This window comes from Urocitellus parryii, chromosome 4 (assembly GCF_045843805.1).
Source record: "Urocitellus parryii isolate mUroPar1 chromosome 4, mUroPar1.hap1, whole genome shotgun sequence".
Lineage (NCBI taxonomy): Eukaryota > Metazoa > Chordata > Mammalia > Rodentia > Sciuridae > Urocitellus > Urocitellus parryii.
The window spans coordinates 75,515,319-75,531,378 of NC_135534.1; the positions used below are offsets into that span (position 1 = coordinate 75,515,319).

A 16,060-nucleotide genomic window follows, 5' to 3' on the forward strand; every position below is an offset into this window, starting at 1 on the left:
TATTGTGTCCATCTAAAACTGAAAAAAAAAAAATTAAAAAAGAAAGAATGTGGGATCTTCATTAAGTCAAAGCACCTGAGTTAAACTGGATTTTTTTTTGTTGTTATATTCTGGCTTTGTTGTTGTTGTTTTGTTTTAACTTTTTGTGGTGTTGGGGATTGAACCCAGGGCCTTGCACATGCTAGACAATTACCCTACAATTGAGTTACCTAGGTCTACTTTTTAATAGCTATGGAATGTTGGGAAGGTGGCTTCACCTCTCTGAGGCTCTTTCCTCTTTTTTAAAAGAGAGAAAATAGTACCTACCATGTACAGTTAGTGAGAACTGAATATCAGAATGCATATTACGTGCCTGATACATACAATTGCTCAATGAATAGTGGATGATAATAGTCATGTTCTTACCAGAGATGGTAGTATACAGTTGTTATCAGCATGGGAATCAGATCTGGGCTCCAGAGTTGGGCAACCCCTTTCTGGCTGAGTAAGTTTACTTCATTTCTCTTGGTCTCAGTTTGCTCACCTATAAATTCTGGGGATACTGATGATGCCTACTTTTCAGGCTTGTTGGATGATTAAATGAAAAAATTAAGGTGAAGTCCCTGGCACCCTGTAGATGTTCCTGAAAGTTTGCTGCATCATTGTTACATCATTATTTTAACAAATGCTTTCGAGGTAGTCTTACTATCTAGACTAAGCTTGCACAAACCAGCTTTAAGCTACAGAGGGGTAATTAATTCATGCCAACATATTTCTGTCTGGATATCGTATTTTGTACCTACTTTGAAACAAAAGTCACATTCCCAAATCTATGCAATCTGACTCCACTGACCAAAAAGAGTTACTGTTTGAGTCAACTGAGACACAGCTTGCCTTGTTCCAGGATCAACAACACTGCCTCCATTGACTTGGAAAACAAGGTCAGACCTGCTGACCTCTTAGGACTCTGCCACAGTACAATATAAACACAGTAACCTGGCTTTATTTTTCTGAAGGTGAAAAAGACAAACTTGCCTCATCTTGGAGAAATGCTGGAACAGACTTGCTCATCCTTTTGAATTTGTCAGGGTGGGAAAACAGATTATCTGGTTGTGAAGGCACTGTGGAAACTAAACAGCAGCATTTCAATTTCAAAATTATTCTTTCAATTATAAGATATTAGGTATAAGTTGAAAACACTTTTCTTTCATCTATGAATGGACACGTTTTGTAAAGGTTAAAAGCACAATAGTTCACATGCACAGGTTTATGAGGTAAGCAACATGCAATTTTTACAAATTATATATAGAGAGAGAACTAGCAAGGAGTTGAACCAAATACTAAATAAAAATTAATTAAAAAACATTACTTCTTATTGAATTGGAGCTGGACTTGAATTAAAGTATTATGTAGATATGAATTGGTTTTACTTATTTTCTCATATCAGAGCTTTGAAAACCAAGGGCTATAATTTATTGGTTCATCTCCTCAGATCTACTATATTAATAACATGCTTAGGCTGAAAAACTATTTCATCTGGATAGTAAGGATCTTTGTACATACTCAATAATAAGAGTGTTCTTTTCTATTGAATGATTAAGAAGAGGTCTGTTTATTTAGTGATCATAAGGATTCCTTTAATAATAGTGTTTCTTACTCAATTATAAAAAAGTATAATTTTAAAATAATTGTTGCTTTAAATACAAATTATTTAGCCACTTTTGACTCAGAGAAGTCTCAATATTCAAGGCCAAGTGTAAATGGCTCAAGTTAGTATACTTTTAAGAATTTAATATGAAAATATAGCATATGTCTTCTTTCTAGGTTTGGAACACACAATAAAAGGATCAATTCTAACCTGAATTTGCATATCTTTAGAAAACCATTTTCTTCTTTAAGAATCACAAGGTCTAAACTTTTCTATTGTTATACTGTATATTGTGTGCACGTATATGCAACAAATCCCATCATGCACCAATAAAAAAAAATGTGGGGGAGGCTGAGGGATATAGCTCAGTTGGTAGAGTGCTTACCTCACATGCACAAGGCCGTGGGTTCAAGCCCCAGCACCACAAAAAAAAAAAAAGTGGGGAGAAAAACCTTTCTTACAGTGAATCATAATTCTTATAATAAAAAAATTACAAGGCACTTGGTATAGCCTAACACATAGTAGGTTCTGTAAAAATATTCTAAGCAAATTAACATTATATGATAGGGAATCTGTCATACTGTAAACCCCATACAAATGTATTAACTTGTATCATTAAGAGATATAAAAATAGAACTATATTTCTGTGTATAACTCAAAAGACATTTCTAAACATTCATCTCTAAACATTGTATAAACTCATCTTTAACTGAAAGAAATCCAATGGAAAAAACTGAAAAAAAAAACTTATTCACATATCAGTTCTCAATTAACCTTAGACTTGCAAAGGACAATGTAAAACAAAATCCATTCACAATGTCTTATAAAATATCTACTTTAATCACTTCCCATTAAACAATGTGTGTGTGTGTGTTCTAGGGTGAATTATAATGATAGTAGTATAAGATGAGGTCACACAGTATGGTTCAATGAGAATATAAAAACTTTTTCATTATAACAACACTGCTTCTGATGTTTTCAAGGTATATTGTGGCATGATGCTCTGCGGGTCAAACTCAATTATACTCACTAATCAAATGTAGTCAATTTTACATTTATGGTCTCTTTAATTATTTAGGTTTTGATCATATGTCTGATCTTGTCTTATGGCAAATATATATATATTACTAGTGAAAAGATACTAAAAGTAATTTTGGAGAATATTACCAAAAATAGAAATTAATTGACCCAGAGTCCAGCATGCAATTTGTCTATTTGCCTTGACTAATAACTAAGCCAATTAGGTGGTCATGTACGAACATACATCATGTGTCTACATATGTCTTGCTTTCATTCCTCAGACTAAATATTGAACAAAACAAAGAAAGATAAAGTCAGATGCCCAAACTTATGCAAGTTCCAGATCAAGAGCAACTAGAAAAACCTCTTCATCCAACACCTCTTAAAGGGCATAAGTTTTGTTTTGTCTGCAATAGCTAGACAGAGAGCAGATACTCACAAGGGCCAGGCCTGGATTGTCTTCTTTCCTAGGCAGTGCTTAAGAATTTGTCAAGTCATGTGCCAAAGCTCAGCGCCTTCACTGCTGGCAGGAAGACCTCATGAGCAAAGTTTCAGATTTCATGCTAGATGTCACTGACTTCTTGCATCAGCACATCATTTCTCTACCAAATGGCTCCTTCATTTAGCTGCTTTCCTTTTAAGGCCTATTAGTACACCCAACGGATGTTGGGAAATTATAATTATTAAAAATGCTGTGGACCCAAGGGCAGGCATGTGTCATTATCTTCATAATTCCATAGCCTAGGTTTATAAAACCAATTGAAACTAGGGAGCTAAGGAATCACACATGCATAGCTGCATGCTTTGCGAGGCCCCAAAAACATCTTTTAATGCAACATCTGTTCTTAAGCCAGTAATCATAGCTAAGTAGTGTAACCTTAAAATTGAACAGAAAAGAGGGAACAAACATTACTTTTGCTTAGTAGTGGACACTGATTAGTGGATGGACATTAGTTGCCACAAGAATACATTTATTTCTTAAGCTCAGATATTCACTTGACCTTTAACATTGAATATTTATTGTTCAAATCCAGTTTTGAGCCTGAGTTTAAACCCTGGATGTAATAAAATTTGCTTTTATAGATATGTAAAAAGGCATATACAACCATACTACATACATATGAACTGTATAGTTTTTTGGGGGGTCCAAATAAGTAATAAAACACTTCATTACTACAGTCTTATATAGAGAATGCAAGAAATGAATACTCAAGACCTCACTGTAACATAAAAGTCAACTGAAATCAAAAGTGCCAATCTGACTTTAAGCAAAGACTCAAGGATCAGATAGACTGACAAAAGTCAATAATACTCAGTAATAGCAATAGCTATACATACACACACACACACACACACACACACACACATATTTTAACACTTAAATCTCCCTCAATATAACCACAGATTATTCTTTCAACATAGACAGTAGTAAAATGTTTTTAACAAACCCTTATTGAAATGAAATAGTTTTACAAGCTGTGGGAGTTTAGCAATAATAAATGCTTTGTTATTAATGGGTTAGTTCTTTCAGTATATTTAACACTATGTGGAATGCAATATTTAGTAATTTGAGAAAGATCCCGCTACTCACTTCCTGGAATGCATTCATTTGTATCTTGTTCCTGATCTGCTTTTTGATCTACTCAGAAGAGTAACATTGAGAATAAATACCATTTTAACAGAAGAATTAAACAGACATGAAAGTAAAGCTGAAATATCATTTTCACAACTGAAATTGGAGAATACACGGCAGGTTCTCAGCTTGCTTTCCATCTGTATCCCAGTGTGATGCTTCATTAGTCTCTTTAAGGCTTCATTTTCAACTAAAAATCTAACATCCAGCATAGGTGATATGTAGCCTTTTCTGCTGATTTGCTAAGCCACAGCACAGAAATGGGAAGGAGCACTGAACTAGGAGCAATGAAGCTGAGATTCTATTCCCTGCCCTTCCCCTTTCTGACTAGCTACAGGAGCTTAGAAAAGTCACCTAGTTTTTCTGAGCTTTTCTTATCTGCAAAATGAAGATTAAAATCCTTATCCCACCTGCTTCAAAGAGATTGTTAAAAATAAGAAAAACAAATCTATTACGTAAGAGTAAGGAATGACTTTGAGGAGCTCTATTGCTACATTTTTATAGGAAAACTCACTGTATGCATTTTTATGATTACAGTAAGAACAATTTACAAAAATAAAAAAGCATAAAATAAAAATTGTACAAATGCATAAATTCTGAACTATAAAAATCAGACTCATTTCTATCTCCCCCCTGACCCAGGCACTATTACCTTATTTATTTTATAACTGAACTAAGTAATACATAACCCATTGATAAGCTTCAAGATCTTCTAGCTCCTTAATATTCAGAATCAATTCTAAACCCTCAGTCTGTACTATTTACATAAGCTGAGACAGGCTTCCCCACCCTTGTTCTGGGGCCCTTTCCTCTGAACTTAAAGTCTTAACCATTTGTACACAAAGAGAGCTAAATACTGAGCCTTGAGCATTAAATATAGGAATAACCTAACCCAGGAACCCACCCCCTCTTCTTGCCTTCAAAAGAAGTTCTGCAAATCAGAGTCACAAAAATCAGCTCATATGCATAGAAATACAATTTCATATTTACAGAAACCCTTGCTCCCCAAGGGTCTCTGACGAAATCCTTAAAATAGTTTCACCAGCAGAAGCCATAAAAATACAAATAGTGTTAAATGCACCAAGTCAGAACCATTTTTATAATAACTTAGGCACTATTCGCCACATAGTGGTAAATGACGTTCTTCTATTTATCCAACAGCTGCGTCCGAGTAACTGCACAAATCACCCCAGAACTTAATACACAAACAGACATGCAAATACATAAAGATATTTACCATCTTCAGCACTACGTACTAGTTCTTCTGGCAGATTATCTACTTTTGCTTGATCAGTTCAGGAGAAATTAATAAATGGTTAACGAGACCGCCCCTTAGAAAAAGAACAATGAGATTGTCCCTGGAAGCTCCCGGAGTTGGAAGCAATTAGTCAAGATGCGGTGAGGGGTGCAACCAAGATGTCTTCCCAAAATACTTTCTCGTTAGATTAGCTACTTGAGCCAGTGCCATAGCAGGAGCTCCCATTTCAGCCCGGATGCAGCACACATCAGCACACTGCTGCACACCGACTCCCAAGGGTTAGAGGGTTAGCTCAGAGCAAGCAATTGGCTGACAGCAGGAGAAAGCACGGGGCTGCAACAGCCTCTCTATTCTTCTGGAAAGGGTAAGATGCTGGCCATGACTAACACCTCCCCAAATCTATGGTCATTAACAAATATTTGTGTGTATGTATCATCGTTTGCATATGCCTCTGGGAGGCTTGCTTGGGAAGTCAACTGAAGAGATGTAACTGGGGACCAGCTGCTAAGTGGAATTTTGGCAGGCTAGTGTGAGAGTGGGTATCGGTATTTGGAAGGGAGCCTGCAGGAATACCCGTCAGCTGATGGTGATTTTTTTTTAACCCTACACATTCCTGAATACTTTAAAGCTGCACCATGGAAATAGCTCCATGCTTCAGAGACAAAGAGGTTTGCTAAACTGAACGATTGTCACTGAGGTTTTTTTCTTCAAGGCCTATCACTGACATAAGGAAGAACAATTAAGGCTGTCCAACAAAGGATGGGACTGCCTTCTCTGGAAGCATCCAGGCGGATATGGGGGTTGACCACCTGTTGAGGAGGCATTAGAGGGAATTCCTGCATGGGGGGGAGGTGGGGGGGGACTTTGAAATGGGTGACCTTTAGGGTCCCTCCCAAACCTAAGATTCTAAAATCCTTGGGAGGGTTAGCTCTACCTTCCAAATTGGGGACATTTTCTAGATCCCTGGAAATCTCTGAATTTTAGAAATTTAGTGAAGTGTCTTTTTCAGTTTTCTTTTAAAACTCTGACTACTTAGTCTCAACTGAAGGTGTTAAAATATATAATAAACCCAATGGTCAATTATCAATCAATCAATTTGGCAGTGGTTAGCTTTTAATCAGTTTTTCCTTATAGCCTTGTGAAATCCCACAGGTATATCTTTAGCTTTAAAAGGGTAAGAACCAAACCCATAGAAGTCATAGTTCCACTTGTCTGCTCATGGGTCCCTATGGATGTTATGTTTTCTGTTAGTACAGAAGAAATCCTTCACCAATTAAAGCAGAAGTCAGTGGGGAATAGTGTCCCTAACATATTGTATGTTAGGTAGTCTTTTGGTTTATAGACCCAATATCCAAGAGAAATGTGGGAATAGAAAAGAAGGAATGAGCTGGGTATGGTGGTACATGCTGAGACAGGAGGATCATGTGATCAAGTTCAAAGATAGCCTCAGCAATGTAGCAAGGGTCTGAACGACAGCAAGATGCCGTCTCAAATTTAAAAAATAAAATAAAGGGCTGGGGGCTGGGGATGTAGCTCAGGGGTTAAACACCCCTCGGTTCAACCCCTAGTACCAGAGAAAGAGAGAGAGAAATCCTTGAAGTCAGGGACTAATTCAGACCCATATCATGCAAAATTCATTAGACACCTAACACTGTCACATATAATATTATCACTTCACAAATGTTAGTGACAGTTATCTTTTGAGTCCCAGGTCTGCTGTGTGATACTAAGCAAGCAATTTCACCTCTCTGAGCTTCATATTCTTTATCTATAAAGTGGGGATAACAATTATTCATCTCTCATAGAGCGCTTATATTGGTTAAATGAATTAATACATGTGGAATTCTTAGAAAATTTTTGGCACATAATATTCAATAGATGTTAGCTATTCCTATTATTCCATTATTGCTACTAGCTGCCACGATCCTTTAAAACACTGTACTTGAGTAAACACTCAAAATGGGATGCTTTGATTCAAGGAAACGTAGTAGTGTAGGAACCAAACCTCATGCATTATTTTTGAAAGCAGTGTTCTGGACACTTAAGAGTGAGTCTCTGATTCAGTACACTTGGGGAAGGTTATTCCCATCTGTCAACCCCTGTATTAGGAGTTTCAGTGCACGTCAACATGCAGTCAGACCACAGAACAGCACATAAGCACTTTTAAGCTTAGATGGAGCATGAACAGTGGGGCAAACTTTATTCTCACTTGATAAATCTGATGAAATGTCTTCTAGACTTTTGGAAGGCATTTTCCTAGCAGCACTCCTTTCCAAAGCTTTCAAAACAGGACTGGGTTCTTCTTCTGAACCTGTTATAAGACAAAACCGATGAACACTGCACAATACAAAAGAAAAAACAAACTTTAAATAACGAATGGACATTGAAATGGTGGGTTCAAAAGAGAAAGTATGGCATAAGCCTCCCTACTTTTATTTGTTCTACCAAGAAACTATTTAATAGAAGAAAATTAAATTTTTCTACTACTAATATTCCTTTAAATTTTTTTCTTCATTGAGAAATATTTGCAAACATAAATCATATAGAAACAAGATCAGCACATTGATCTCCTAATTGTTTACACTTTTATTTTAGGCACACGATTTATTTTGTCCAGACTTTGAATCTTCCAGCCACAAAATGATTTTAAAAGCATTTTAAAAATTAGCCTGGCGCTGTGATGCACACCTACAATCCCAGCGACTCAGGAGGCTGAGGCAGGAGAATTGCAAGTTTAAAGCCAGCCTCAGCAGTTTAGCGAGGCACTTAGTAATACAGTGAGACCCTGTCTCTAAATAAAATATAAAAAAGGTCTGGGGATGAGCCTCAGTGGTTAAGCACCTCTGGGTTCAATCCCTGCTACCAAAAAAAAAAAAAAAAAAAAAAAAAAAAGGGCTGAAAACCATGAAACCATGGAGGGCAGGATTTAGAGATTTAACTCTGTATGCAAATGGGTACACAAATGAGGGACTTATCCAGTTCAACAACTCAACAACTATAGGTTTTCTGGATTTTATAATTTAATAAAATTTCAAACAAAATGTTGGTAAATAAGTGGGGAAGTCAACTTTTTATTTAACTAAGGAATTTTAAAAGGGAAGATGAAATTCTATCCTTTACTAATGGCTACATTTTGTAAAAAAGAAAGACATTTTAGGACAGAGAGGGGGGAAAAAGGGCATATTTTTAGACTAAGAATAGTCCTGAAATTAAATACATATCACTTTATCAGAAAAAGTCTCAATAATATCATTTCTTTTTTTTCTTTCCATTATAACAGTGAAAAACCCCCATCCTTGATAGTCCTGGTCTTATTACTGACATTTATCACTGTCTATACTCAGTGCCTAAAACTGTGGCTGAAAAAAGGCACTTCAAAAATATTTGCTGAATCAATGAATGAATGATTCAATTAATGAATCAATGAGTTTAAGAATCACTTCTCTAAAAAAATAATTTCCTGAAATGCATTCCAGCTCTGCCTAACATTGATACGCATTCCACAGCAAATAGATTCTAAAATGAACAAGATTTGAGATGTTCTTTGTTCAAATTTAAGAGGTTTCTTATTGCAAAGCTTCTCGGAGATTTTGACAAGCTAATAAAATACATAATTTCCCAGCATTTCCAAAAGTATTTGACCATGGAAAATTTCTTTTCCCTAAAGGAACATATTGAGGTATTGGTTGGTTAAGAGCTTGGCCACAAGTCAAACATGTTAGTTTGTTCAGCAAAATTAGGGTGGTTTTGTAGTAAGGTTCCTACCCAAATCTTACCTACACACTTTCCAGTTTGTTATAAAACAATAATTTAGGTCAAAGGATATAAAGCCATGACTATACCATCATATACCTCTTACTTGGCATTTAATTTTAAAATATCTTCTCTGGGCTCTGTCAGGGTAATAATTTAATATCACCTATTTTTTTCTTAGGCTTTTTGATATTCACTTAATGACATTGGTGCTCTATAAATCTGGCTAGAAATATTAGGTGATAGTGTTTTAAGTGCAGATTTGCAAGTCTCCTATGGGTCAGTTTACCCTAGAAACTCAAAGGGCAGTTTATTAAGAGAATACCCAACAAGGTTAACATGCTGAATTTATTACATGTTTGTTTTTAGAGACTAGCATTTCATTTTTAAAAAAAAACAGTAATATTTGTTAAATGGGCTTCAATTTAACTAATTAGGATTAAAAGTAGATCTTTAGTCAGTGTTCAAGGAGTGATGCTACATCTGCTTACAAAGGAACTCAAATCTCAAAAGTCAGCCACTCAGTAAAGCTTATCTAGTTTCTATTAAACCACAAGGGGGGCTGGGGTTGTGGCTCAGAGGTAGAGCGCTCGCCTACCATGCGTGAGGCACCGGGGTTCGATCCTCAGCACCACATAAAAATAAAATAAAGATATTGTGTCCACCTATAACTAAAAAAATAAATATTAAAAAAAGCACAAGGAAGGTGATGAATACCAGCTGTGCATTTGGTTGAAATGTCCCAGCCAGAGAGCATTCTCTATCATTTCATCACTTGAATCAGTTTAACTACTTATTCCAATGTGCTCTGGGGTTTCCCTACTAAAATATTTAGCCCAAGAGTTGGTGAGAATAGAAAACTGAGACAAGTCTTCTTTATAGCCTGGATGAAACCAGCACCCTCAGATCCACTTAGATGAATTTTGTGATCCAGTAAGACTTTAGCAATTCAGTCAAGGCTAAAGTCAAATAAATGCAGCTGCCAAGCCATGACTTTAGGTGGAATCAGGTGAAGTCATCTGACCAAAGTCATATTTTAGAAGGTGAAGTTTTTGCAGATAATTGAAAAAGACAGGGAGAGGACAGCGACCAAAATACTGCAGCACAAAGTATCTGAGGGAAGGAAAGACCCAGCCTTGCACTTCATCCCTGATATTTAGCCATACCTACAGGAAAATGTTACTCTTAAATGGGAAATTTGTGCCCAGTTCATTATTTTTTGTGGTTTGTTTTTTTTTTTACAACTCTTACTAGAAACTTCTATTAGGATTGTCAATTAAGAAATTATTTCCAGGAGGAAGACTAATTTAAATATTTTAAAGATGATTTCTAAACCCCAAATATTATTTTAAAAATTTTGGAGACCTAAGAATTCTATAGGTAGATTAATGAGAACCAAGGATAGGCTCTGGAACACAAGCTTATAAGAAAGCTGTTTCTATGTAATCCATTTGAATAAAGAACCAAAGTGACAAAAATAATTTAGTGCCATTTAGAAGTGTCAAGCTAATAAAAAAATGTTTTAAAGTCATCCTTTACAACAGTATTCCATAAAGCAGATTTATCATGGGTTAAAAATTCAAAAATGCTTACTAGAAGTATTTCTCCAGCTTTCGGCATTAGAACCCGTGTTTCCATCTGAAAAATCAGAGTCAGAGAAACCTTCTTTTTCTTGCTTCTTGACTTGTCTCTTATATGGTGATGTTAGCTTCAATTCAACTTTACTTATTTTTGTAGGGTTTTCTTTCTTTGTCAAGAGAGAAACAGGTTGCTCACTTTTAGATACACTTTCTTTAGGAGCCTCCTCAAAGCCAGGTTCCTGAAAAGTCCCTAGTTCCCCTGCAACATCACTTTTGTTGTCCCTGTCCTCTGGGGAGCTTATTGTTCTAATGGTCTCTATTTCATGGTCCACATAAAGTGGTGGGGTTCCAGGGATCTCAACCCCACTTGCAGAACCACAAAGAACTGATGAATCACTCACAACTTCATCTCCTCCCAATACTTTAACAATTTGTTTGACTTGAGATTCCAAACCATTGCTTCTACCCTTCATTTCAGAGGCTCTTGGTTCTGCCCAGAACCCAGACTTCTCTGACTGTGAGGGCTCCTCCTCAGGAATTTCTTCCTTTACTGATACCTGGAGCCAATGAGGTGGAGCTTCAGATATTTCTTTAAGAAGTTTCTCAAACCCAATATCAAAAGCACTCTCAGTTATTGATGGAACCTCAGCCTTTACAACAATTTCTTCTATTTCCTTGGGATGGAATTTGGAAGCAGCTTGCCTGGGTGCCTCAGTACTACCTAGTAAGTCTGCTGGAGAGTGTGTCCCTGTATCCTTTTCATATCTTGAAGGGGAGGTTTCTAGTGTTTCCTTGTGGAGCTTTTCTAAGCCAGCAGTGAATTCAAGGAACTCTGATTTGGGTTTAATAATTGTTTCTCTCACAATTTCTGCCACTTCCTGAGGTAAGTCTTTGTCATATTGTGCCAGAGTGGAAACAGATGAGCTACGGAGCTGTTCCGACTCAGATAGCTGTTCAGATATCTGAGTGGTCAAATGAGATCCAACTTCATGAGTTTTATCAGGAACTACAGTGAAGGAATAAAAATCTTTCGTTTCTGGAATGATGGTGTCCATGGTAGCCCACAGTGGGATTGCACCCAGGGAATTTGGGGGGCTGCCCGCTGCCTGTACTCCTTCAGGAAATTCTGCTTTCACTTCTTCAGAACCTACTTCCCTTGCAGAATTACTCAGCCAAGCTTCTCTAAGTAGCTTCTTTAATACAGCATTTACATCATTCAATGCAGGTTTAGATGGAAGAATGACTCTCTCTACAGTCTCTGAAATTTCCCTTTGAGAAGGCAATGCTCTATCCTGAGGAGCAAAATGAGCATCCCAGGAAAAAGGCATGTCTTGTGGAGAGTTGGCCACATCCTCAAAAGAACCCTTTCTGTGAAGATGGGAAGGCTGATGCAACGGAGGAGAACTTTCTGCACCCATCTGAAGCAAGTTATCTGTGTTGAACTGAAATTCGCCACTTTCAGCTTTCTGGATGAGAGCTGTATTTGCCAAAGTTTCAAAGCCCTCTGATGAAGGAGCTATTATCTCTCTCTGACAGCCTTTCAGTTTTATCCCCTTTTCAAAAGATCTATCCTCTTCAAGCTGAAGGTCAGTTCCAGTGGTAAGGGGTTCTAACTTGGTTTGCAAGGGTGAGTGTGATATTCCAGTTGCTTCCTTCAGGAGTTTGTCTAGACTAGCAGCCAAAGTGTTTTGTTTGACCTTTGGAGGCATCACTGTTTTATCTACATGCTCATCAATGATCTCTTTAGGTCCTTTGGCTTCTTTCTCATCATCAGCAAAATCTGTATTTTGAAGCCAGTTCCCATCTTCAGAAATACCTGGTTCGAGTATTTGTTTTCCATGAGCTTCTCTACCAGAAGGTTGAATTGCTGGTGATGAACCTTCTGAAACCAACTTCTGTACACTGTCACTAAAAGTGTCTCTGCAGTCTTTAGATAAAACATGTTCTTTCACTGTGGATTCCTGAATCTCTTGATCTAAGTAATCCTTTGCTTCCTTAAATACTGGAGTACCAAAGCATTTCATATTATTTTCCTTTGATGACTCATTTTCTGCTGAATGATGAATGGACTTTCCAGGTGGCCTCGATGGAAATGTGGCTTCATTTGGTAGCACCTGGATTATGCATTTTGAATTTAATTTCTCCATTTCCCCTCTTGGCATAACAAAGAGCACCTCTATTTGATGGGTATTTCTTCCTGATGATTTAATGTCACTGAATTCCTTGCATTTCTGGCTAGTTAAAGACACAGAATTTTTTTGGCTTATTATAGAACTCTTCTCAGAATTATTCTTATTGTTTGGATTAGCTCCTAAGTCCCAAAACTTTCTCAAATTCTCAAACTGAGAATGATTATAAACCTGTTCTGTATTGGGTTCATCCATTCGTTCTTTAAGGGACATAATTTTAAAGTTGGCATTTGATTCACCAATTGGAAATCTGTCTTTCTCCAAAGAAGTGTGTATTTCATTCCCAATATTTGAGGGATGTTGCAATGCTGGTAAAGTAATGTCTCTTCTAGAATGCAAACCGTCTTCCTCTAGCAGACTTTTTATATGCTTGTTTGTCTTATTCTGAAACAGTGACATTTTATTTGATTGGTCAGCTGAAGGATGGTGTTTCAACAGACCTGATATTTGGGGACTGGTCTCTTTAGGCTTATTTGAGGAATGAAAACTGGAGAGATGGGATGCTTGATCATCCTCATCAAAGACTACTCGTTTTGCAGTGAACTGACCATATTCACTCTGGTCTGTAGATAAACTGTCTATGAATATATCCTGTGGTCTCACAGGCTGGTTTGCTTTAGCAGTGGATTGTTCCTGGCTACATGAAGATGTGGGTTCTTCATAAGTTAACTCAGCAGCAGCTTTCTCTCCTTCCCAAAAGGATATTCTGTCACTCACTCTTTTGTATTTCTCTCTTAGCACTTGGTTCTTGGGAACCTCATCAGCTTCTTGCTGTAAGTGAACCTCAGGCTTTTTGGAAGGAGCTCTACTGTTGGCAATCCCAGGTAGCAACTCCCTATTCTCTGTCTCTAAGGAAGCTTTCAGGATAGAAGTATTTCCTTCTTTGCTCCTTCTCTCTGCTTTCACATCATCTTTCAAATTTGGTTCCTGGACAATTGCTGAAGAGTCAAAATCTACTTTGGAGTTTCCTGTATATTTTTCATGAACATGAAGCTTCAGTTCTTCTTTACCTAAACTGCGAATATTCTTAGTGTTACATGAAACTTGGACTTCTGCATTGGAGTCTTTCAGAACACTGTAGGGGCAGTTATTGGTTGGGAGAGGTACCCCATTTCCTTCTTCTGTGCTTTTTGATCTTTGGCTATTGTCCATATTTTTACTCCCTTGACTTGAGGTACCATAACTTGCAAATGGCTGTGGTATAACTGGACCTTCCTTCGGGGTATCTTGTTGGGACAAATTCATAGATTTGGGTCTGATATTTATAGCATTATCTTGGAAATGTTCAGAAACCAACATATCTCCGTCTTCCTGGAATGTTGAATCAAATTTCACAGGCTTCAATTTAACTTTAGTGAATGATAGTGCCTTTAAATCATTTTCTTTTAGACTGGTGTCATCTGTCACCATGGCAATAGCAACCTGCGACTTTGAGTCTGTTTTACCCTTGGGTTCTATTCCTCTGGGATGTTGGAAGGATGACTTACTGTCGTCTGAATTAGAACTTCGGTTAAACCAGTCTAGGACTTTAGTTATGGAATCGTCAGTTGTCTTCTTGATCTCAGTGGCATATGGACCAGAGCGTGAGGATGTCTTAGCTTTCAGAGTCGCAAGAAGAGGGAGCTTACCTTGCTGATGGTCTCTAGAACTGCAATCTGGCACCTGAGATGGTTCAGGTTCAACACAATGAGACAGTTCATCTGCAACATAGAAATGCTTTTCTAAATAAGAAAAAACATGCCAAAGAATGATTGTCAATCACTTATCTTTTTAAAAATGCACTTTTTATTTGCATTTTCTACACTGATAGCAGCTGTCAGAGGCTATAAGTCATCCTAATTAAAGTATTCTACCAAAGGTGCCCACTGACAGTAAAGAAAGGCAAAGATAGACCCCTGGAAGTATGTGTGTGGACCTAATTGGGAAATTTCTTTGAAGTCATTGGCTTATTTTAAAAATTCATGTGAATTTTACATTCTGATCCATGTTATACTTTAAATATTAATTTTCTCCTACTCTCAAATCTTTGTATAGAACTGGCAGTCCAGGAAGATACACCATGCTGATTTCATGACTTTACTTATTTCCTGGCACACTGTCATAAGCCCCAGAGGGCTCTTAAATCCAAGTTTAAGGACCTCAGACTTACATAATTTCAGAAGCTAGAAAAACAGCTTTCAAGTAAGTCTAAACAAGAAATTCCCTCCAGAATTTCTGAATAATAAAGTGAGAATATTTCCATTCCTGAGCCTTACTCCTAATACACCAAACAAGAAACTCTGAAAATAGGGCCTGCTGTGTTAATGATTATTTTGCACAGTAGAGTTTAAGAATCCTGATCTCAACAGGCCTCTCCATTCTGCCCCATATTCTAGCATTTGTAAGTCAAAAGTTATTCCTGAGTCAAATAATTCAAAGTAAGGATTGACAGAGAATATGATCTCTACCTGCTTCCTGGTTATCAGCTAACCAATTGCTAGAAGGCTAGAGAAGGATATTTATGTTCTTTCTAAGCTATCAGGAAAGCAGAGTCCTTTCCGAGCCTTAATCAAAAGGCACATAGTACATTTGGATGAGGGAACTCAGGCATTTCATTAAGACTCATTAGGCAATTTGTCAAGACTGTAGTCAAGGCTCAGATATTTAAGCACTTCTCCTCTTCCTTAAAACACTAAGCTATGCAATATGTGTGAATATTCCTAAAAATTATGTAAGCTGAAATTTTATGAAGTCAGCTACATTTCAAATGCATTAAAAGACATGTCAGATAATAGAATTCTGTCTTTAATTTTAATCATCAGCCCCTAGCTATATGTAAAAAGGACAGAGAGTTTGTACAATAGTTGGCATATAGTAGATATTGATTTCCTTTCTACGTACCCATTGTATTATTATTTGTCATTATGAAGTCCCTTTGGGAAAATCTTTAAGAATTCTATTTGTTTACAGACTATTTAAGGATGATGAAAAATATTTGTGATATTAGTGAAAAAAGAATTC

The 16,060-nt window shown here is 37.0% G+C and overlaps 1 protein-coding gene across 12 annotated transcripts in view; it reads right to left on the bottom strand.

Annotated features, from left to right (window-relative positions):
- Window positions 1–16,060, bottom strand: part of Sytl2 (synaptotagmin like 2) — a 60,300-nt gene that overhangs the window by 17,100 nt on the left and 27,140 nt on the right. For 3 of the 12 annotated variants that reach the window (XM_077797661.1, XM_077797662.1, XM_026384691.2), the window contains exons 7-10: window positions 10,885–14,760; window positions 7,748–7,849; window positions 5,518–5,571; window positions 1,015–1,109 (exon numbers count right to left, since the gene is read on the bottom strand). In XM_077797661.1, coding sequence (XP_077653787.1) covers window positions 1,015–1,109; window positions 5,518–5,571; window positions 7,748–7,849; window positions 10,885–14,760 — 4,127 coding nt within the window. Of the gene's footprint in view, window positions 1–1,014; window positions 1,110–4,238; window positions 4,287–5,517; window positions 5,877–7,747; window positions 7,850–10,884; window positions 14,761–16,060 lie in introns of those variants that run through there. The other 9 variants (XM_077797660.1, XM_077797657.1, XM_026384695.2 and 6 more) reach the window with 7 other exon arrangements.